The sequence below is a fragment of the Olea europaea genome, chromosome 1 (genome assembly GCF_002742605.1).
Source record: "Olea europaea var. sylvestris chromosome 1, O_europaea_v1, whole genome shotgun sequence".
NCBI lineage: Eukaryota > Viridiplantae > Streptophyta > Magnoliopsida > Lamiales > Oleaceae > Olea > Olea europaea.
Window position 1 is genome coordinate 7,524,135 of NC_036237.1, and position 24,558 is coordinate 7,548,692.

A 24,558-nucleotide genomic window follows, 5' to 3' on the forward strand; every position below is an offset into this window, starting at 1 on the left:
TCACGTGAAAAATGTTGAAATAAAAGTATTTTTTTATGTTCGTTTGACTTTGTTTTATATGAAAATTGTCAATTAAAATGATAGAATTTACTGGTATTAGGGATCACATAGGTTTCCATCGCCAAAAAGCCAAAAAAATAAATAAATAAATAAATAAAAAATTCAAAAAAATCATCTATTTTTTAGTATTTGTTTGACTTTGTTTTACATAAAAATTATCAATGAAAGAGAAATATTTTTTTATAATAATTTTTAGAATTGGTTTCCACTGTCTAAAAAAAAAGAAAAAAAAATCGCTACAGTAGCCGGGCATTCCAATTCTCACCATATATGATGAGAATTGGAATTCCACCAAATCAAGGAATAGCACAACTTCCAATAAAAACTGGAAACCAATTTCTTGAAAAATCTTGTGAATCAATCACTACATTTTAGGTTTCCACCCATTTCAATGGAATTGGGTGAATCAAACACTACCTAAGATTTTTTTGGTACTTGGAATTCAGGCAACCCAGTATCATAAGATTTATGGTAACTGCAGTCCAACATCACTTTTCATGCACTACAGCTTGTCTAAAACAAGTCATGAAGTTTGAGACATGTTGCGAATTTTCATATGGTGTGAAACAAATGATGGCCAAATGTAATTGGATTAATTGGGATCCCATTATCAGTATTTAAAATGTTGTCCTAATATTGCAGCATTGGTGTATTATGAAACGAATGACATTGTATATAAAGCTATAACACATGCCACATAGTAACATTTGGAAGATAACAAAAAATGGATATAATCTGAGGTTCTCACATGCTTGAAATGTGCAACATGGTGAATAGCTATCACAATATCCGATTCGAGATGAATAAATGACCGGTGATTGGTGGACTGGCGAAGACAAAAAACTTTACACAAAAAAATCTCATCTGATTATAAAATTAAGGATAATTTTCTATGATACATAAATGTAAATACTGTCACAATATCCAATTCAAGAGTCAACATCAGATCTCGATTCATAATCTATGTCCAAAACGTATTTAGTCTATTTGTATTGGTTTCCAATGGCACGAGCCCATCATCATTACTTTAACTTTCATCATCATACTTTTTGAAGTATGTGACTGCGAATCATGTTTCAAGTTAACCAGGGACATGATTTGAAAGTTTCTATCCTGCATCAAAAGCCAGCAGCATGCGTTAACTTGCTTATTTACTTATGAATGAACTTTCTGCTCTAAGCTAATTTTAATATTAAAAATCGAAGATACAACAATAGAGAAGCAATAGTGAAGAATTAGAACAAGTGCTTACCAGTTTGGAGGTTTTTGAAGTAGACTAACTTGTTCATTATAGAGTACTTGCATTATGATGCACCCATTTTTCTACCAGACTCGACTGCCTCTTCTCGTCCACTTTTGTAAGCCACAACAAAGCTCCCAATGATTGAAACCAAAAGAATCACTCAAATTAACTTCAGGAATATAATGAACTTCAAAGAAAATAGCAATAGCCATGTAGACATCAAGCAAAAATCATTAAGAGAAATAAATTATGCAAGCTTTGATTAGATAATGCCATTTTAAATTTTTCAACACATTTGCCAGTGCATGCCTCTTCTAATCCACATGCTTTTCTGAAAATTGCTGGTGAATTCTGGCCTTTTACATCCATCACCTTTGCTTACAGATTATAAGTTTTAGCACAACCTTTAATTTGAAAAGAAAATAAGAGTCAGATAGAAATAGTAAGCATACCACAATAAGATTAGAGCCCTTGAGTCAACTTCCATTATGCTTTGGCCTTGTTGAAGAGTCGCCGTCTCTTCCTCAACTGCCCTCTTGAAATTCTTCCTCCCTCTTCTCATTTCTTTCTTACTTTCTTCTGCAGAATAGAACAGTTCAATACAGGAAAACTGTTGCGGAAAAACAAGTGATTTGTGTGTAGATTACTGATTGACATAAGTATGAATAATATAATTAAACAATAAACATATAACTCAATATAACATAAACATGAGAATAGATTTAGAAAGCAAGAGTTAGGGAGTCACGTCCAAGATGCTGTCCTAAAGTCGTATTGCTTTTTTTTCATGCGAGTACTTTCGGTAATACATGGCTTCAAGATAAAACTCATATACGTCACAGTTGATTCTCCTTCTATGCAAACGACCTTTATTGAATTGCCAAAATAATAATATATAAACATGTATAGAGAGTATTTTCTAATGTTTCTAAGTTGCATCATACAATGAAATTTTCACCACTTTTATAGTGAAAAATCAACCCCCACATTCATGTAAAAATTAATCGTTTTAACTTTTTATTGTTAGGTTTAAATTGTAAATGGCCATTCCCAAGTTTAAAATTATAGTTATTGAGTTGCAATTAAAGTCAAAAGAGTCGAAGATTGATAGTATATGCAATGAATAGTCAAAGAAGTCCAAGATGGACCAAAGACAAAAATTAGCTATAAAATTGCTTGCTGACCGCGCAGGAGGCGCTCAAGTGATTTTTTCAGCAAGGTCACCACTTGCTAGGCACGACCCTAGCGCTTAAGCGGCGAGCTTACTACTTGCTAAGCATGAAGGTAGCGATCAAGCGGTGTATTTATCTAGCCAAACCTAGTTCACGATTTTAATTAGATTTTGGAACTCTATTCAACATCAAACACTACCTTATATATATATATATATATAAGAGATATCTATCCCAAAGTATGTTGAATCATTACTTTATACTAGAGATCATACTATTAAAGATCAATTACACATCCAAAGATCTCTTGACTCAACCACAAGATCAAAGCTTCATATTTCAAATTCCCAAACATCTTGTATTATTGGTTAAGCCTTAATTGCAATCAAGAGAACATCATACTAAGATCAAACATTGATTCCATTATTCTCTTGCTTCAACCAAATATCAAAACACAAAAGATAAACAGATCAAGCACCAAAAACCCTTACCTTCTCCAGTAAGCCTTTAGAGTTTTGAAGCTGGAAGAGACAACTTGCAGTTTTAATTTTTCCGAAACAAGATTCATTCTTGGTGATCCACGTGGAAGGAAAAGAAGTATAAAGTTTTGGAAAGTGTATCTGCACAATCGAAGATGCTCTTCAATGATTTACAGGTTGGATGATTAGAGTCTACTAAGGTTTTATTGTATCTGTACCAATTGTAAGTTATTTTTTTCTAGCGGATCGTTTTGGCTAGGTTTGCCCTAAGGTTTTTTATCCATGTAAAGAGTTCTTCAAGCGGTTTTCCTTCGTTACAAAACTTGATGTTCTTTACTTTATTGCTTTTGATCTAAATTGCTTGACTGACACTTAGGGTTTAAATTGATTTTAAACTTAATCATCTAGAAGTAATAAATGAGTGATTTGTTGTTTTTTATTGGTTAATTGAATTCCACATTATACACATCTAATTGTAGTTGAGTTTAAACCTCGATTATTTTCAGTATTTAATCTATAAAATAAAAACAAAAATTGAAAGGTATTAATTTGAAAATTTTAAACTTTAAATATTTACATTACAACAATCCTCCGCAAGTTTTAAACTTTCAAAATTGATAAATATATATAATTTATATAATGACAACAATATACTTTGCAATAGTTGTGTAAATGCCTTTCAACTTGAACTTTATTTAGTGAAAACAATTTTCATTTGAGGGAGCCATAATGGATTAAGCCTAGAATTAAATTCCTTTAGCCAAATTTCAATTACTAGACACAGAGTGTTGATTTAGGCGCAGTTAATGGCCATGTGCTATTATCTTGATTATAGTAAGTCCTTAAGGAATAGCTCAATCTCATAGCCACGACCTTATGGAAACTGTTACATAGATAAATCCTTCAATGGTGCGTGTGACCAACACCTCGCAAGAATTCTTGCCTCAATACTCATTCAAGGTTAAACCCTTCCTGACATCACATCATTATTAGCACTATTACCATATGAGTGAGCATAAAAGTATAGTACTATTACAAGTCACGCGGTGCAGGTTATTTCTACCACATTCAACATTAATTTGGTACCACATATTTGCAAAGCTCTTATTCTCCACCTGCATATCTACAAATTTTCTAAACTTTCCAAAATATCAATATCATGTATTTAACTATAATAAGATAATCACGTGAAAGTTTTTAATACTGACTTTTAGTATCATGTTTGAGCATTTGCATCCATTCATCTCTTGTGTTTAAATGTAGGTCTATATTTTATTTTCAACACTTTTCAAGAGTCAGTTTTTCAACGAAAAATAATAAAAGATAAGGTATCTCTATATTGAACACCTCCACATTCCAAATGTATAATAATTCATTACCAAATAATTCTCAATCTTCATATACCACAATATAATATTAATCTTTGCAGTTGACTAAGAATAATCAACCATCAATGTATAGCCTAAATTATTAATTACCATCATCGTAGTCATCAAGTTGATGTCAATGGACATGGATGTTTAGCACACATATATCCAAAAAAAATTATATCGCTTAACTTTTGGAACTTCTTTTCCAAGAATGAAATTAAAATTAGGATGATAGCATGATTGTTTGGTAAAAAGTGAACTACATAGTTTCAGCAAACAAATTTGTTTGGAGAAAGAAAGCTTAGGAGTGAAAATAATCATCATTGTCCAAATATAAAACCAGAAAAAGAAAACAAATGTTTATTCAATCAGGCAGAGACGTACTTCATTGAGATAACCAATGGAAGTGGTTCTAACTAAAATATACAAAAATGACTTATGATGGTACAATGCCGCAGCATTCACTATTCATACAATTGAAAACCTTTCAATTTACTCAAAGGTTGATTAAGCTCATTTAGCATAGACGAAAAAGAGGAAGTTCAGATCATCTGTTTGATTGACTAGATAAAACTTAGTAAAATTTAGATGCCTTCTCAGAACCAATCCCCTCGGATGATTTTTCTGTGACCTCATGCAAATCAGGAAAGTATGGTTTATCCAAATTTTAGGGAATCAATTAGTATGAAATTTTAATTTTTCTTACTGTAAAGAAGTGAAATCTTTCCGCTCAACTAGTGAACGATTTAACAGCGGTTAGAAGTATTCATATAAAAAGCAGAATTTCTATTTTAACGCAATTGTTCGAAGCAAGTGAATGAATCTGCACTTTTATTTGCTGATTGCATTAATTGTGTACCAAACAATTCTTGGACTCACATTCTCGTTGATTAATTTGGCATGTGTTTTCTCGAGTAATTACAGTTATAGCAGCTACATGAAGGATTCAACTATAAAATATCCAATATTGTGTCACATCAATTGGCAAACATTCTCATGGAATAATAGTCGTTCCAAATGTTTTACACTATCAAGTATTACCATTCTATTAGAGAAAGTTCATCAAGCATAGATTTGAACCTGCATACATCCTATGAGAAAATTATTCAAATTGCTTAAATTTGAAGCAGTGCGTCATAGGATATCTCAAATCCTATTCCCTCAAATGAACTACAAATCTTTTCTGTTTTGTTCCAAGTCAGAGCCATGACATTTACTTATCATTGTAATGCCAAACCATCGTTTAAGCATAACCTTCAAAATCTCTACAAAACTTGTGTTACAAATAAGTGTGAGGGATCTAAATTAACGTATAAAAGCTAAGCTACTGCCCAAATATTCACACCTCATATCTAATATTTTATTTAACAGATATATTGATTTCATCAAAATTTAGATTAATACTAGAGCACAACAAAATTCAATTACAAAGAGTAAACTTGGATGAAGAACTAATTATTCCACTACATACAAATCACCATAACACGACTTTAAATTGTTGAGAAAAGCAAGTGAATTTTTTATAGATTATTTGATTATCATAACAAGTATAAATAATGTAATTAAACAATAAGCATATAACTCAATATAACATAAACATGAGACCAGATTTATAAAGCAAGCCTTAAAGAGTTACATCAACGACATTGTCCTAAAGTTGTGCTGCTTCACCTTCAAAGATAAAACCAATATAGCTCACAGCTTAATCTCCTTCTACGGTCACGATCACAGAGAGAAAAAGTACTGCTTATCGAGTTGCCAAAATTATAAAATATAAACATATACAGAGAGTATATTCAAGCATTTCTATGTTGCATCAAACAATCAGATTTTCATCACTTTTAGTGAAAAATCAACCCCACGTTAATGGTTTTAATTTTGTATTTATTCTAAAACTGAAAATTAAAAAGGTATTAATTTGAAGTTTTAAAACTTTCAATATTTATGTTACAACAAAAACATGCCAAAGAAAAGGAATATACTGCAATCATGTAATGACCTGCTTGGGTATTCTCATAGTTCAAGGTGGCATTGGGTACGATGAAATGAATCCAAACTCCGAAGTCCTTTCCCCATTCCACATTTTGCGTGTTTCAGACTTGAATAGTTATCCCGTAGGCAATCCTCGTCCAACAATTGGTACTTCAATCTTTCCACCCCAACCCGAAAAGGAAACTATATTAGCCATCCAACCATCAAACCCACCCGCCCACGCAAAAAATCATCGCCCGTTGTCTTCTGTCCACTATTCTACCACCATCCTCGAAACACCAAATCCTTTACCCAGTCACCTCACAGCCACCCAAAATGTTGTGTTTTGGGATAGATATGTATGATGATGAAGATATAATTGGGTAACTTAGAGAATCTAGGGTTTCAACAAAGAATATTTTGAAGAGAGAGATTGTGCCTTGGATGGGGTGATCGTGTGCTTGAATGATGGGGTTAGACTAATCCGAGTGAGAGGAATGTGATTGTTTACTTCGTTGTGTAAAAGAGAGGTGAATTATAAAATATCATTTTTACTTATAGATATGTCAGCAATTATGCAATAAGAATAACATATGGTAGAAATATTTCGCCTAATCAGCACAATCTCCCATATCTATTAACTACGCTATCAAAAACCCTCCATACCTTTCGTAAATAGCACAAAACGTACTTTGAAACATTTTGTGCGGAACACCCCCCACCGTTAGCTTCCGACATTCTGTCCTTCAATTCCAATAAAAAGGAGAAAAATAGGAAAAAATTAAAAAGGCAAAACTGATATTTTCTCTTCCAAAGGAGGTGTGGTGCCGCGGGTTAGCCGGAAATGGAGATGACAGGCGTAGTCGCAACTAGAGGTTTAGCTGGAACCAATGAAGATGGTGTGGTCGCAACAGGGCCGGTCCTGTGATAATGGAGGCCCGAGGCGAAGTCCGTAAATTGGGCCCCGGACGAAATCAATGTAAAAATTTACGTAAAAATCTAATAACATTTTCAATTATGTACACAAAAATTTGAGCATTACAAGTTTACGAAAACAATGCAAAATTAAAATAACATTCAAAATCCAAAACTATACCCAAAAAAAAAAAAAAAAAAAAAAAAAAAAAAAAATTGAAGCAAAATTGGGCCCCCTAAAGGTTTTGGGCCTGAGGCTGAGGCCTCAAATGCCTCAGCCCAGGACCGGCCCTGGGTCGCAATTGGAAGGTTTCAATCTCGAGGTTGCGGGAAAATGGGTAGTGTAATGTACATCACATGAAAGGAATTACCTGTTTTTTATTTCATTTTATTTTTGAAGTCAAACTAAATCCACGTTAGCAACACATATTTCTTCTATAATCCTTTCTGTCAATCGAGCTGTACAAATAACAAAGTCCTCACCTGATTGTCTCCTATCGGATTTTGTACAGGAGGAGGAATTAATTCATTTGGCAGTTGGCAGCATCATTTTCAATATTATTCGGACTAACTGATTTTCTCCCACCACTTTTAACCTAATTAAGCTTCCAAAGGAAGAACCCTAAAACCAGTACACAAACACAAATGAACTGAAAGAACCAATTTTTTGCCCAAATTATATTTTGCTATTGCAATTAAAATCTGAAACTTCGACATATATTAACATGAATTTAGTACAAATACTCACTGCAACTGATTTATTCATCATATGCCATTCAAATCTCTAAAAATAAATAAATAATTATTTCAACATATTTACTGGAAATGATCATCTGAAATCTGAATTTATTTTGAACTTGATAAATTATGACTGTCAATGGCTATTGTGGATTGAAGGGTAGACCAATAAACAGATCAGTCGCCACATCTAAGCTCACTGTACTTTGGCTGCAACTAGCATTTTCTTTTTGTTTTTCTTGTGTCTGATTCGGCTTTATTCCACACTGCAGGCATCATATGAGAATAAATTCTATTAAAAGTAAACAAAACACATACAAAATTTAATGTAAAAGAAAGTTGATGCCTTCTGCAAGAAGTTTTAAATTGGATACTCAACTTTGGATTAACTGTAAATGAACACAAGATTGATCAAGCAATCGCAAAGTTATAACATATAAGGACTTTCTAGTTTGAAAAAAATTGCATAAAATATATGGACTTTTTAGTTTGAAAAAAAATTGCATGCACATTGGGTGCTTAGCATGAAACTCTACCAGTCTATTAAAATAGAAAGTAAAGAGATTTCAGATGGGGAGGTAAGGCGCCAAACCTATGAAAGTCAGAAAATACAAATCTATCATTCTCAGATGAAAGAACTTATAGCTACTAGATAATAGATATCTTGAGAAATTATAATAGCAAGAAATACAAGGTAGTACTAGACATGTAATTAACAAACATCTAACTTTGCTTTCTTCCTTAATGTTCTCTACTACTGCACAAGAGACCTTCACAAACAGGCCAACAATGTTTCCATAGGCAGGAAATGCATACCATAAACTTTAATAAACAGTTTTTGCACCAACCAAAATCTTGTAATCAATGTAAAAAACAATGCTTTTAAATCAAAATCCAAGTATAGAAAAATTTGGAGCTGCCAAAAGTCCAACTATATAATTTTCCTAGTATTTGCATGAACTGAAAGAAACTTGGGAATTGAAAGACTTACCTTTTCACGCAATCTTGTATTTTCTTCAAAAAGACTCTTCTCCTATACGTTTTCAAAAAAATTGTTACAAAATACATGCTGGTACACACATTAGACCATCTCCAAGACTCTATTTAAAAAAAAAAAAAACCATTATTTGGTAATAGAGAGCATCTATAAATTTGGAGATTATATTTTTTGTGCAACTCAATAATGCTCTCTATTTTGGCTCTTCATTTTTCTTTTTTCAAGAAACATTTGTTGTTCTCCTCATCTTTTTATTTACATTGTTTTTATATATGTCAATGATTGTTGAGATTCGAACTGCTGAACTGTGACTTGAAGAAGTGTGCTTCCAAAATAGAGAAAAATGGGTTTTTCCAATTGAGTTCTAGATCCTTCCATCGATAAAGTCTTGTGACTCCACTTTTCGACAGAAGACGTTTGAGAGACTCCTCGGTTTTCGGCCGACTCTCTGGTTTTCTCTCTCAAAGAAGAACCTTTCTTCTTCATGGTTTAGGGTTTGTTTTTGAGTGGGTTTCTGAAAATAAAACCTACAAACACCAAGAAATACTCTAGATACAAATGTTTGTTGTGCTTTTCTAGCTTCAGTTAGGTTGAATCTGTGTGATTCAAGCGATCTGCCTGATTTCTTGCAAGATCTTAGTGATCTAGTTTTTTGGTTCCTTGGTGGAGCGTGACTTGCTGTGTAATATGCACTTGATTCTTAATGATTCGAGAGAGAGCAATTAGGGTTTTAGGGAGATCTTTGTGACCCAATTTGATTCCTTTGTGGAATAGTGGTTGGCTATTGTTGTTCTTCATAAGATAAGTCTCTGTGACCTTTTTTTTTTTTTGTAATTTCTGGAACAATTCTTGTAAACTTGATGCCTATTTTTGAGGCTTTATAGTGCAATCGAGCTCTATCCATTTTAATTAATGCTCAACAGGGGATTAGGCTTAGAAGTGGTTGTCGAACCTCTGAGGCTTCGGTCGAAAAATCTCTGCATTGATTTTCTTATTTTCTACACTTTTACTGTTTTTATTGTGGTTTTACGAGTCTTTGTTAATTCTTAGATGCTCCTCGAACTTTTTAGTGGTATCAGAGCAATCTTGGACTATTGGAGCGTCTTTGATTCTTGTGAGTTGATTGGATTCTAAAACCCGCTTCAAGTGGAAATTGAGTTTTATCAAACTCATTGGTGAGATCTTTCTTGCATTCTATAATTAATTTTTACAGTAAGGTCTCCTAATTTTTCCCTTGATTTACCTTGTACTAATAAACCCTACTGTGGCTGGTCTTTGTCCAAAGACTCGAGAAGTTTTGGGAATCTAAGATAACAACACTAGTAGGAGTGCAATTGGAAGGTCTTGCTGAAGAAGTTAGTTGAGGCTTAGGAATTGATGTCTCTATTCTTTGTGATTCTACATTTTATACTTAGTGTCAAGTGTTTACTGTTTTGAGAAAATAGTACAAGTGCATAGGTCATTGACCCTTGATTCCCTAGACTGCCTGCAATACTCTTATTGTGACCCAATTTGGTCCCCATTCTCATTTTTATTCTTTTTCTCTTTCTTATTTTCAACCACAAAATCTTCCATAAAATAATATTATACGAAAAAAAATTTCATTCTTTTTTAACCACACATTTAAAAAAAACACTATTCCAACCATTAAAACTTGGAAATAATGGGGGACCAAACGGGGGCTGTATGTCCCTGTGTGTTCTTGAAATCAAACTTGTGTGCTGTGAACTATCTTGGTGAATCTTGTCATGATACCACTAAGTTTGAAATGAACATGTATGATGGGAGGGGGGACTTTAATATATGGAGCTAGAAAATGAGGGCTATCTTGATGCAAATAAAATGTGCCAAAGCCTTAGATAACTCTTAGCCAGCTGAAATATTTGTTGCTAAAAGAACTGAGTTAGAAGAAATAACATGGGGTACTAATTTTTGGTACCTTTCAGACAATGCGATCAGGTCTATAGGTGAAACAAAAACTGTTGAAGAGTTGTGGACCAAATTGAAAGCCTAATATGAGCCAAAAACTGTTCCAAAAAAATGTTTTTTGCTAAAATAATTCTTTTCTTTCAAAATGGACCCTTCTGTTGACTTAGATGAGAATTTGGACAGATTTACCAAATTGACCCAGACCTTACCAACTGTGATGAGAAATTATCGAAAGTTCAGTTGGCAGTGGTCTTGTTAAACTCCATTAGTGATAGGCATATAGACCTCAAGAATGCCTTAAAATATGGAAGAGATAAGCTTACCATAGAAATCATTATAAATGCCTTAAGAAATAGGGTTCTTGGATTAAAATCAGATTCTATCAACCATCAAAATGGAGAAATTTTTTTCATAAAAGGCAAAATGTTGGTAAATCTAATTTTCATTGAAAATTTCAAAATGACCATAAGAAAAAGAATAATGACAAAATGAAATCCAAATCTAAGGCAAAGGGAAAGAAATGTTATTATTGTGGTAAGTTGGGTCACTTTGCAAAAAATTGTTACAAAAAGCAAAATGATTTGAAAGGAAAGAAGTTAAATGCGGTAATGCTGTTTTATCCTATGATAAGCAAAAATTTGATAATGGCCTGGTTCTTGTAAATGTTGAAAGGAACCTAAATCAAGAATGGATTCTTGATTCAGGTTGCTCTTTTCACATGTACCATAATAAAAAACTATTTTTTGGATTTTGAACAAACTAAAGGAGGCCAAGTTATCATGGGAAACAACATGACCTGCAAAGTAAAAGGTATTGGAATCATAAGATTGCTTTTGGAAAATGGCTACAGGGGCCAGATTTGTTCCTGAATTAGAAAGAAACCTTGTGTCTTTAGGAATGTTGAATGACATAGAGTTTAACAAAAAATTGGGTCAATGACACATAAAAATATTTAGGAATAGTGATTTGATCACTTCTATCCCAAAGAGATATGGTTTATACTTTCGAAATGCAAAACCTTTTATGAGTCTTTCAGTAGTAGTTTTAGATGATGAAATTAATCTTGCAAAATTGTGGCATTGTAAGCTTCGTCACATTGGGGTGAAAGGTTTAAAGACTTTACAAAATAAAGGTGTATTTGGAAAATCAAATATTGGTGAATTATCTAAATGTGAACAATACTTGATTGGAAAACAAGTTAAATTACATTTTTCCACTAATACTCATAAATCAAAGCAAATTTTAGAATACTTACATGCTGATTTGTGGAGCCCTACATCCACCCTTACATTGTCTGGTTACAAGTATTACTTATTAATAATTAATGATTTCTCAAGAAAAAATTGGGTATTTCTTTTGAAAACCAAAGATGAAAAACATTTGCCACATTTAAAGAATGGAAAACCCAAATTGAAAATCAAAACTTTGAGAATAGACAATGGATTAGAATTTTGCAATTATGAGTTAATGATTTTTGCAAGTTGCATGGTATTCTAAGACATAGAACTGTGACCTACACACCCTAGCAAAATGGCATTACAGAAAGAATGAATAGGACTTTGTTGAATAAAGTTATAAACATGCTTTTGAGTTCTGGATTACCCAAATTATTTTGGGGTGAAACTATTAAAATTGTTGCATATTTGATTAATAAAGTCCTACAAGTGCTTTGAATTTTGATGTGCCTGAAAGTGTGTGGACACAAAAGCCTGTAATTTATTCTTACTTGAAAATATTTGGTTGTGCTGCATATGCTCATCAAAATATAGGAAAACATGAACCTAGATTCTTTAAATATGTGTTTTAGGGATATGTTGAAAATATTAAAGGATATAGATTGTGGATTTATGAAAAAAAAGGTTACAGGTTTATTATAAGGAGGGAAATGGTCTTTAATGAGTCATATATGTCATATTTGGAAGGAAAACAGGGAAATTTGACTAATAATAATGTCCAAATTGAGGTGGAGCCTATTAAAATTGATAATACCAGATCTGTCCCCCCCCACCCATCCACCCACCCAAAACAACAACTAATGAGGCTAACCAGAATGAAAACGAACATGATTTGGCTGAACCTAAGCAATATGATGACAATAATACACCTCTAGATGAATACCAGCTTACTAGATATAAGGATAGGAGGCAAATTAGACAACCTGTTAAGTTTAATTGTGATGACTTTGTGTCTTTGTTCACTTACCAAGAAGAAACTGAATTTGAACCTAGTTCCTATTATGAAGCCTTGAAATCTAAAGATTCTAAGAGGTGGTTGAGTGCTATGGAAGAAGGGATGTCTTACCTATACAAAAATAAAACTTGGAAATTGGTTGATAGACCTATGGACAATAAGCTAGTTGATTGCAAGTGGATTTATAAGATCAAGGAAGGGGTGGCACTAATAATGTTAGATACAAAGTTAGGCTTGTTGCGAAGGGTTTTACACAAAAGGAAGGTGTGGACTATAATGAGATTTTTTCCGTCGTGGTTAAATATACAACTATAAGATGCATTATTTCTTTAGTTGTGCAAGTTAGATAGAAACTTGATCAACTAGATGTAAAAACTGCTTTTCTTTATAGTGAATTAAATAAAGTGATCTACATGAAACAACCTTGAAGATTTATTATAGGAAATCCTAAAAAAACTGTATGTTTGTTGAAAAAATCTTTGTATGGCCTACAACAAACTCCAAGACAATGGTATAAAAGATTCAATTCATTTGTCTTGAAGCTTGGGTTTAGTAGAAGCAATTATGATACATATCTTTATTGTAAAGGATGTGGAGGTAAATATTCTTTGTATCTTGTGCTTTATGTTGATGATATGCTTCTTGCTAGTGCCAATAAATCTGAAACTGATGATATCAAACACAAATTAAAATTAGAATTTGATATGAAGGATCTTGGTTCTGCTAAGAAAATACTTGGCATACAAATTATAGGAGATGAGAAATCTGGTTGTTTGTTCTTAAGTCAACAAGAGTGTGAATAGGATCCTTAAGAAGTTTAATATGTTTGATTGTAAACATGTGACTTTACCCCTTGCTAATCATTTTATATCAACATCTTATTTGTGTCCAAAAACTGAAGATGAACTTGAAAGGATGCCTAAAATACCTTATACTAATGCTATTGGTTCAATCATGTACATAATGATTTGCACCATACTTGATTTGGCTTTTAGTATTAATGTTTTGAGTAGATTTATGAGAAATCGTGGTGAATTTCATTGGGAAGCATTGAAGTGGTTATTGAGATACTTAAAAAGTTCGTCTAACTTAGGATTGATGTTTAAAATGGACAAAAAGGGGATAATTTTAAAGGGTCATATAGATTCTGATTTTGCTGAAAATAGAGACAATAGAAAATCAACTTCCTCGTATTTTTACACTTTATGTGGTACTGTGATAAGTTGGAAATCTCAGTTACAAAAAATTGTTGCTTTATCTTCCACGGAGGCTTAATGTATTGCAGCCACTGATGCCATTAAAGAAGGCATATGGTTGCATAGTTTGTTGAATGAACTTGGTTTTGTAAATACTATACAATATTGTATTCTAACAATCAAAGTGCAATCCATTTGAGTAAACATCCCATGTTCCATGATAGAACAAAAGATGTTGATGTAAAATATCATTTTACAAAGGATGTTAGTTTTAAAGGGTTGTTGAAAATTAATAAAATACTTACTTTGTATGATCCATCAAATATGGGAACTAAGGTGATACCTTTAAATAAGTTTCAAAACTGTTTAAAGATGTTATCTATTGATTCTTTTCATTGATTGTACAAGTACAATAGAGCAAATGACATTAGAAATGTCGGTGAAGCTCCTGGCTACACTATAGCCTTAAAAATTTTGGAAGCAAAGTGGAGATTGTTGAGATTCGAACTGCTAAACTATGACTTGAAGAAGTGTGCTTCCAAAATAGAGAAAAATGTGTTTTTACAATGATAACTTAATTAGTGGAAGCTCTTAACAAGATCTTGACACGTGGTGACTTGGAGGCCGTCCAATTGAATTCTAGATCCTTCCATCCATAAAGTCTCGTGACTCCTCTTTTGGACACAAGACGTTTGAGAGACTTCTTCTTAGTTTTCAGCCGACTCTCTGGTTTTCTCTCTTAGAAGAAGAAAAGAACCTTTCTTCTTCATGGTTTAGGGTTTGTTTTTGAGTGGTTTTTTTGAAAATGAAACCTGCAAACACCAAGAAATACTCTAGATACAAATAGTTGTTGTGCTACTCTAGCTTCGGTTAGGTTGAATCTGTATGATTCAAGTGATCTGCCCGATTTCTTGTAAGATCTTAGTGATCTAGTTTTTGTGGGTTCCGTGGTGGAACGTGACTTGCTGTGTGATATGCACCTGATTCTTAGTGATTCGAGAGAGGGCAGTTAGGTTTTTAGTGAGATCTTTGTGATCCAATTTAATTCCTTGTGGAATAGTGGTTGGCTATTGTTGTTCTTCGTGAGATAAGTATCTCTGACTTATTTCTTTGTAATTTATGGAACAATTCTTGTAAACTTGCTACCTGTTTTGGGGGCTTTATAGTGCAACCGAGTTTTATCCATTTTAATGGATGTTCAACAGGGGATTAGGCATTAGAAGTGGTCGCCAAATCTCTGGGGCTTCGGCTGAAAAATCTCTATGTTGATTTTCTTATTTTCTGCACTTTACTTACTGTTGTTATTGTGGTTTTATGAGTTTTTGTTAATTCTTGGATGCTCCTCGAACTTTTCAATGATCAATCAATTAAATACAATTTGAATAATTTAAGAAGTAGATTATTAAAAGCTGTAACTCATTAAATACAATTATCATAAAATAAGAAGAGAGAGTGAGTTTGGCTCTTCAACTATTCCATTTTAAAAAGGTAAAATAAAATCTTTTGAAGTTTTTTTTTTTAAATATTAACTCTTTAAAATAGAGAGAATCTCGTATTTAATAGTGTCTTGGAGATGTTCTTACAAAAAATAAGGAATGCCATTTCTTAGAGATCATGCACGATGATACCTTTGCTTTTAATTTTTCTATATCCTCCTTGTATAATTCAGCCTGGATTTGAAAGAACGATGATGTTATTATTATTAACAATTCGAGTAAAATCTCAGTTCTAACAGCGAGTTCAACCATAATACCTTTCTTGCTCGTATGTTTTTTAGGCTTTTTTCTAGCTGGCTGTCAATATCTTGCAGTTCTTCAACTGAACATGTACCCAAGCCCTGCCCTAAAAGCTTCCTGAAATTCAGATACATTTATCCACAAAAACTCAAGCATTCGAGGAGATTTTTCAAAAAATTAAAATGAGAATAAATATAACAAGACAAGAACCTTTTGGAGCTTTCAAGGAGCTCTATCTTCTTTGTCATGAATGCTTCTTCATTCTTCAAATGCTGCAATGGAATCAGAGGAAGCAACATATGAAATTTTGGTCAAAACAACAGGGTGAAAATCAAAAGAAAATGAAGAAGAGAAAATAGAAATTTGTGTATTTTTAGAAAAATCACTTGTATCTACAAGAGAGACAGAAAACTGATTATCTAATCAAAATTTCAAATACTTGCTCTCGTCATTTTGTCCACATCTCTCAATCCAAAACCCAAAAAATTCTTTCATAATTTACTTTTCATAACGCTCACAAAGTCCTCGAAATCTATCTTATCAAATTTATAGAATTTCAAATTAAGAATCCTATTTGATAAGATAAAACCCCTTCATCAAGTCAAATTGTGATTTACCAGAAATCATAATTTAACAGTTTGTTTCAGTCTTGACTCTTGAGTAATGATAGTGTTTATCAGAGCTGTCGTGGTTTTGGTTTTTGTAATAGAACAATGCTGCACTTCAATGTATGAGAGGTGGATTAAATGGCAGCTAAATGGAAAGGATTCTAAATATACATTCCATGCCGAACTTGGAAGTGGAAATCACTCAAAAGAATTTATAGAAAGTTCAAAGCGCCAAATCGCAATCAAAAGAATCAATAGAAGTACGAACCATCTCTTATCTAGAGTATGTAACCTTCTCGTTAAAAGTTCAATTAGTATCGATTGATGTTGATGAACAAACATGTGGGCATGCATACTATTTAGGGTTCCTTACAAAGTCAATCTTGTTAAGGAAAGTATTTAAAACCTTAAGATACGCTCATACAATGATGAATGATTTGAGAACGTCAATCTAGATATTTGATTACTTGTTTGATATTTAAAAATATAAAATTGCTCGTTTCAGCTTGTTAGGCTCTAATACCAAATTAATTTTATATTTTCATCTTAAAACATCAACCTTGTTAACAATAAAATAATTATTTCTATGCTGAGTATCATTTTCATCTTCCTTGAACACATATATTATTTATACTCCATTTATTAGGCAATCTCATTAACACTTTAGTGATAAACCTTCCCTATTATATTTATAGTGTTATTGAACCCTAAATAATCTTTCCCTCTTCTCTCGGCACAATTTAGGCAAGAAATTTCTATAATCAACCATGTTAATAGTAGCACAATTCGTTCTATGCTGATTATCATTTAACATATACATTATTTTTACTCTATTTATTAGCCAATCTCATTAACACTATAGTGATAGACCTTCCCCATTACATTCTATAGTATTATTGAACCCTAAACAACCTTTCCTACGTCTCTCGACACTATTCAGACAAGAAATTCCTATAATCAACTTTTTCCTCAAAAAAAGCTAAATTTATGCTTCGTTACAAAAATTTCCTATTATCAATTTTAACCTTCATTACAAAGAAAATACCCTATAAATAGGATTACATTTAACTAGAAACGGAAGATCATAGCTAATTATACAAATAAACTACCAAGCAACAATATTATGGCAAACTTTCGATATATCATGAACAATATCATGGCGATCTTTGATATATTTAATACCCCTCAGATCCAATATGGTGTTGGTAAAATTCAAATTGAGTTTGAAAACTATAATGATCCAAGCATATTGTCTCTAACATGGCCAAAAGGATGCTCTATACTTGTGGACATTGCTTACTGACGATGATAACCAAATAATCAGAGGTTGGTGCAGAAGAAAATAATCATCCACGAGTATGACATGACCAATCACCGCGACTTGAGGGAAATATCCAACAAGTAGAGAAAGCAAGGCCAAAATCAAATCCTCGAGAAAAATTTTATAACTAGATCTAGCAAGTATAAATTGTCCCATGATAGACTATGTTAATTGTAGAGTATAAAGATCCATGGGTTATACCAATACTTCACTCAAAGTTGATAAAAAGACTGGCCTAACAGAAATCAGCCACACGAAGTGGCTAAAGACAAAGATTTAATGGAAATCAACTTGGTGGAAAATGCAACTCGGATTTTCTTCCATGTAATTCGGCCAGTATAAAACAACCTAAACAAAAATATATCAAGACCCAATGAGAATTTAGCGATCCACAAGGCTTAAAAGACTAACAAGCCCCAATCAACTTCAAAATCACCAATCCTCAAACAGGTATACATAAAGAAAACCCAAAATTGCACGTAGAGGATGCCAAAGCAATAATGGAAGGGCATGCATCAAGATATCAAATAAGTACAAGAATAAAATGACTAATGATTATCGGGAATGGCAAGCATTACACCATTATGACAATTGAAAACAACATAGATACATATGAAGAGGTGCTTAGATATGCATGTTGGCTCTCTCCTACTTCGTGTTGTTTATGTTGAAAAAATGATGCATAATTATAAATTTTTTACCAAAAGCACATGCATGAAAATATGATAAAATTGAGATTTAATGGTACAAAATATCAGATATAGTTTCGAATTATCAAAACCAAGATACGTGTATAAAATTACATTCAAATCGTGACTTATTGAAATGTAGAAAATAGGAGGAGATGGAATGAAAAACGATGTATGCTATTGCAAATATCTTAAGACAGATTTCATCCCCTGCAATCAGGATCAAGTGGACGTTTGTCCCTCCAAGCTACAACACTTCTTCCAGAACTAATATAGCATAATATTAATTTTGTCGACGAACTAATGCATGACTATACTATTCTAGAATGGAAGATATCAAATACTACATATCCAATACAAAACTTGAAAATAATTTGGAATTATATTGATATAATTTGGAGAATGAAATAATTAGAAATCAATTATAAGAAATTAATTTCGAGTAGAAAATACAGATTTAGGGATCCCTGTTTATAGATTTTCAAGTATCTTTTTGAAATGACTACATCTTTTGACATAAATTAATGTGGACAATCAGATCACACATTTTCATATTTAATGGTCAACATGGCACCCTATTAAAAGATCATGACTTTCCATAATGTCCCTTGTTTGCATAGTCACATATAATTCGAAACAACATGACTTTGAGATAAGCTAGAGATTCTCTCTATCTCATCAATCATATTTCACGACCTACCTTAACACCTTCAATAGAGAAGAAAACTCTGTGTAATGAACAACTCCTATCCTGACATATCCATAATATCTATAAATGGATAACGAATAGAGTTGATCAACTTCTGTTGAACCACTTTATATTATAATTTAAGCTGTTACTTAGATTGTCTTCAATAACCTCTCCTCACTCGCAAGGTTTGATTTGTGTACAGTTTTTATAAGGTGCAGTGATAAGAGTTGATCTTGGACCTACTGTAATATGTTGAACAGTTCATGTCAAGTCTCTTAAAGAAGAGAGATATTTTATATATTTAAACTTACTGTTGAGCCCACTCTCTCACGTATAAATCAAGTTCAGTTATCAATTATGTGATACGTGCAAGATTTTCATTATTCATCTCATGACTTCTACCTACTCTAATACTATGTTGATATTTTTCGTCTCAAAAACTAAAACCATTAGAAAATAATATATTTTATTTAAATTTTTTCTTCATTGTTACCAGTACTTCCAATAAAAGGCAACATATTGTTAATGTTGTAATTTGTATAATGTAAAACTAATTAGTACAAGTAATAGCTAATAAACCATGGAGATATTTCAACAAAATTAAATATTTCTGACCTGCACATGTCGAACTTCAGTGTTGTTAGTCGTGGTCTCCTTTTCTTTTGCATGCTCAAGGTATTTCTCTATTGTATTTTCCATGCTGAACATTGACCATAAAAAAAAGGGTTTCTCAGCTAGAAAAACATAAAAGGAGAAAAAAGGGGGAGAGAGAGAGAAAGAGAGAGCTCATAATTCCAACTTGGGATGCAAAGAGAGTGATAAACCATACTAATCAGACTTCAATTTTCTCATCAACTAATGTAAACATATATCGAGGTTTCAAAAGTTTATTACAGTCTTTAGGTAGATTCTATATGAATTATGAATCCCAAAGATATTTGTTTCAAAATATAGAAACTAGCAATAGTCAAAAAATTTCTCGTTTCTACGTTGTTTATTTACCAAGGCGGTTGTAGAGTACTAGAATATAATAAGAAATAGAAGATACTAAAACATTGTAAAGTTCACAATTAAATTGTGTCCAATATTATACATGATAAGTAAAGATATTACTTTGCAACTAGAAAAGGATACAATATAAGAGATACTTGCATGGATCAAGACATTATTGAATCAAATTCAACAAAACTTGGTAATCTAGGCCTATTCCCAACTTAACCATCAGGTTCTCCTTTGCAAAATCTCAAGAAAAAAATAATAAATAGAAATTAACAATAATAAAGAACATGAAACAAACTCTAATACCTAAGAAAAATCACTTGTCATAAAAGTTAAAAATTATCTTCCATGTGAAAATTTGCATCAATATACATCATATCCGAATAGACTCAGGGACATAGAATCAAGGCTCATAGTAATGAATAATTTGAGAAATATGGAAAAACAATCCTGTCTTCTCTTGTCTCCCATTTTCTAGGAAACTATTATTCTTGGCACTTATTTTATCCAGGCATTCCATTGTCTAGTACTTCACTTACTTTCACATATAGTATTCTATGTTGGACTAAGCTACGTAGGGACTAGGACACAAAATGCAAACAATTTTCCCTCGTTAGTAGGGAATTCCAACAGAAATAAATAAAAGAAAAAGAGGAAACAAACATTGCTGTTATGTAAGTTTTAAATATTATGGCCCCATCTGGGAGCAATTTTGAGAATTGATTTTTTGACCGTTAGGAGAAAAGTAGAGGCCACCTGTGAAAAAAGAAGTCAACCTTTACGACTGTAATAGTGAAATAACGATAAAAAAATCAATTTTTTTTGGGTGAAAATCAATCCCAAACGCCCTCTACATGAGTATTTTTTATAGCTAGCAGCTCATCATAGGTTTTTGAACATATTGGAAATTTTTGAAAAGAATATTTATCTCAAACAAAGTGAAATTAAGAAGAAAAATGAAAATAAAGTGAACGTCAAGATTTTACGCGTAAACTCTTAATTTAACTAGGGGAAAAAACCACACGCACAAAAGTTAGTTTAGCTTTCAAAGTTACCACTATTTATTCCTTCGCTCCCGGTTTCACTGTAGGAGAAAGGGAAGTTAGCAAAACATGAATTCTCCATGTCAGGGATTAGTTTAGTAGCACAAAAAGATGAAAATATACCCATTTTTTGAGTTCCTTTTGGAAAGGAAAGATTTTTGGTTTAAAAGGGGTAAGAAATGCCAAGATGACAGGCTACTAGAAGCAAAGAACATTCCTTATTCTTGCTATGCTTTTTTTGGTTCATCTAGTTTCGAGTAATCACATGGGACATACAATATTTATTAATTTTTTAACCAACTTTTGTTTCCAAAAAATGATTTATGATTGTACTGATATGCATTGTTAATGTTGCTGGTTTCAGGCGCATATGCATGCATGTAGACTTAATATAGAAATTAAACTCTTTTTTGCTAGTAAAATAGACCTATTCCACGAAAATTTATATATGTCTTTAAATGATTTAAGGTTATTCACTAGCAACTTTTTTGCATCTATTGCTGAGAGTGAAAAGAACACGAGCGGAGGAAGTCAAATTTTTATGGTAAAATTTGGCTATTGACTTCAAAGAGATAATAAGAGAGTACACTTATTTTATTTAAATTTAATCTTCAAAATAAAATTTTACTTCCAATAAGCACTTTCCCTCTACAAAATGAAATTTAGAGGTTAGCATATTCTGCTGGAACTAAGACCTAAAATAGATACATGGCTCGCCCGTTTTTATCATATTGTAGTCTTAAAGTAGCAATTCTTCACAAAAGCAAGAGGGAGGAGGGATTTCTGGAGTTCATATCCCCTATATCTTCATTACAGACAAATTAATTTACAATTTGTTAATACAATGTTTCTTATTTCAAAATTCGTCCCAATTGTTGTTTTGATTACTCAAAGATTCAACACTTAAGTTCACCAACAGTATGTTTCCTTCAATTAGTACCTTAGATAGCTTCTTAAAGTTACATGTGCAAGAAATAAAACTAAATTCCACTCATGAATTTAACTAAAGTTACATATTAAGCAATTGGACTAATGGATTCTAAGCTTATATATGGAGGGTTTCAGATCCCAAGTCGGAGAATCAATGGCGCATTTGATTTAGTATGCTACTAATAATATGCACCTCTAGTTAGAGTGTTGAATAATGCGATGATCATGCAAGGAAGTTAGCGTTTGAGGGAATCTAATTATTTTGGTGTTGTGATTGATGGTTGTCTTTTAATTTCATCCAGCTTCTCGCAAGCCAAGGAAGAAAGACATAGTACCTTTAAGTGGACTTCTAAATCCAATAATCAAAGTAGCTAATATTTAACGAGAAAAATAGCCTCAGGGAGAACAAAATCCAAATCAAGATTAGAGAAGTTTATACAATATACACAAGTTTTCTTCTAGTCGAAAACAATTATTGTTCATTAAAGGAACAACAAGCATACATGGGTCAAAATATTTTAAATTTGACAGATTTTTTTCCTTTCTTTCAACAATCAGACGTGATGAAAGTAGAAACGAACAAATAAGTACACTAAAAGACTACACAAATGGAGATTCCTAAGGTTTTTGAAAACTTGGCAATTTTACGACCACAAACTAAGTCGGTTTCCAAATAAAATTTTAGTTCGACCAAATCAAGCAACCTTCATATATTAAATCATTAAAAAGTCAGATTGATGCAGGCAAGTTTGAGGAGGAGTACTTTGAGATGCTGTTAACATGGTACTGGAAATCTCTCAAAGTACACCAATCCCATACCTTATAAATAGGCAAATATAATAATAACAAAGCAGATAGAACAAACATACACATTGGACCAAGTATAATTTTATGTAATGAAATGTGAACTTGAAATTAACGGGATGTGTGCAGTAAAAATGAGAAAACTGCATTGAGAAGAGATAAAAACGTACTTGGAGCTTGAGAACTGAAAAAGTCTTCCTTTCTGTGAGAAAATAATCAGAGCTACTTCAGCATCACAAAGTACTGATAACTCATAAGCTTTCTTTAACAGCCCATTTCTGCGTTTTGAGAAGGTAACCTGCCTGCTCGATTCGTTTTCAATTCGCTTCATTTGAATCTTTCCTCTCACCATTTTCTGCAAAACAACGAAAAAATTTTGTAGAATAAGTGAAACCCTGATTAGAAATAATCACCATGAAATGACATCAAAAATTACCAGGAAGTAGCTCTTGTGCTCAGCGGCTTAGGAGAAAATTTTATGATCTGTCAAAAAAACTTCAAACAAGAAATGAGAAATTAAGGGGGCTTCTTAAATATAATTACATCAACAACAAACTAATGCTAATTTCTAATAAATTTTGTGTTCACTATCTGAAACCTTTTGCACCATTTTGTTTCCAGGAGAATTTCACATACGGGAAGGGAATTTTGGATTCAAATTTGTGTAAGAAAAATCAGAAGCCCCCCAAAACTCTAACAAATTTCCATGCCAAAAATTCAGCTGCTAGTCAAATCCAACAAGAAAAGTGAACTAATCCAGAAACCCTAGCCAGTACGGAAAATTTTGCAGATAAAAAAGGCAAGATTCCTGCAAAATAAAATAAAAAACAATAAATACCAAGAATATAAAAGAAGAAAATGACTGCAATGTACCTATATTCTGAAGAACATCAACCCTGGGGCTGGAAAAACAGATTTAGAAAGGATAAAAGGAGTAAGGAGTTTACAATATGTTACAAAAGATAAGAATCTGAAATTCCGAATGCCCAGAAATATCTAAGCAGAAAAGAGGCAGAATTTGTTCCTTATTGATGCATAAATCTCTTTATTTTCAGACCTCAGAACCCAACATTTCCTTATCAAGTTATCAATCAAGGTCTGTTGTGCTCTTGTTTGTGTGTCAACTCTGTTCAGACCACATAAAAGGAACAATATGTAGACGCCCAAATCAAAAAGAAAAAGAAAAATATACCATATTTTTAACTAGTTTTAGAATATGATAAAAAATGGAAACTATTTGCTAATGTAGAAATGCTTTCCAGACGCACTATTAAAAGCTTATATTAATGAGAATTGGGCAGTAACTTTTTTTAGTTCTACGTCAACATCATCGTACGATGGTGTGATGGGTACACGAATTAAATGCTGACACCTTATTCCAACTTAGTCAGGAACGGGGCTTGTCATGTGGCTAACGTTCTTATGAAGTCAAAAATAACTCCTTGTTTTCTTCCTTTTAAAATTTTAATAAATTTTA

General features: G+C 32.4%; 1 protein-coding gene and 1 long non-coding RNA gene across 8 annotated transcripts; both read right to left on the bottom strand.

Moving 5' to 3' along the window:
- Positions 1 to 904: 904 nt before the first annotated feature.
- Positions 905 to 7,232, bottom strand: LOC111393003. Of its 2 annotated transcripts, XR_002702368.1 has the most exons (4): positions 6,324 to 7,105; positions 1,756 to 1,882; positions 1,313 to 1,434; positions 905 to 1,173 (listed from the first exon to the last, which is right to left on the bottom strand). It is a non-coding gene; the product is annotated as an uncharacterized LOC111393003 (long non-coding RNA). The 2 variants fall into 2 exon arrangements; XR_002702367.1 differs by having other exon boundaries at positions 1,313 to 1,882; positions 6,324 to 7,232.
- A 670-nt stretch (positions 7,233 to 7,902) lies between these two features.
- On the bottom strand, positions 7,903 to 24,317 carry LOC111393013 (MADS-box protein AGL42-like). 6 transcript variants are annotated; one of them, XM_023018435.1, is made up of 10 exons: positions 24,029 to 24,317; positions 23,680 to 23,889; positions 23,518 to 23,564; positions 23,252 to 23,436; positions 19,921 to 20,005; positions 16,207 to 16,268; positions 16,014 to 16,113; positions 15,889 to 15,930; positions 8,940 to 8,981; positions 7,903 to 8,214 (listed from the first exon to the last, which is right to left on the bottom strand). In XM_023018435.1, exons 4-10 carry the CDS (start codon positions 23,431 to 23,433, stop codon positions 8,092 to 8,094), a joined length of 636 nt encoding a protein of 211 aa, XP_022874203.1. In that variant the 5' UTR covers positions 23,434 to 23,436; positions 23,518 to 23,564; positions 23,680 to 23,889; positions 24,029 to 24,317; the 3' UTR covers positions 7,903 to 8,091. The 6 variants fall into 6 exon arrangements, with proteins under 6 accessions (XP_022874203.1, XP_022874184.1, XP_022874190.1 ...); XM_023018416.1 differs by having other exon boundaries at positions 23,518 to 23,576; XM_023018422.1 differs by having other exon boundaries at positions 23,518 to 23,576; positions 23,955 to 24,317.
- Positions 24,318 to 24,558: the final 241 nt, after the last annotated feature.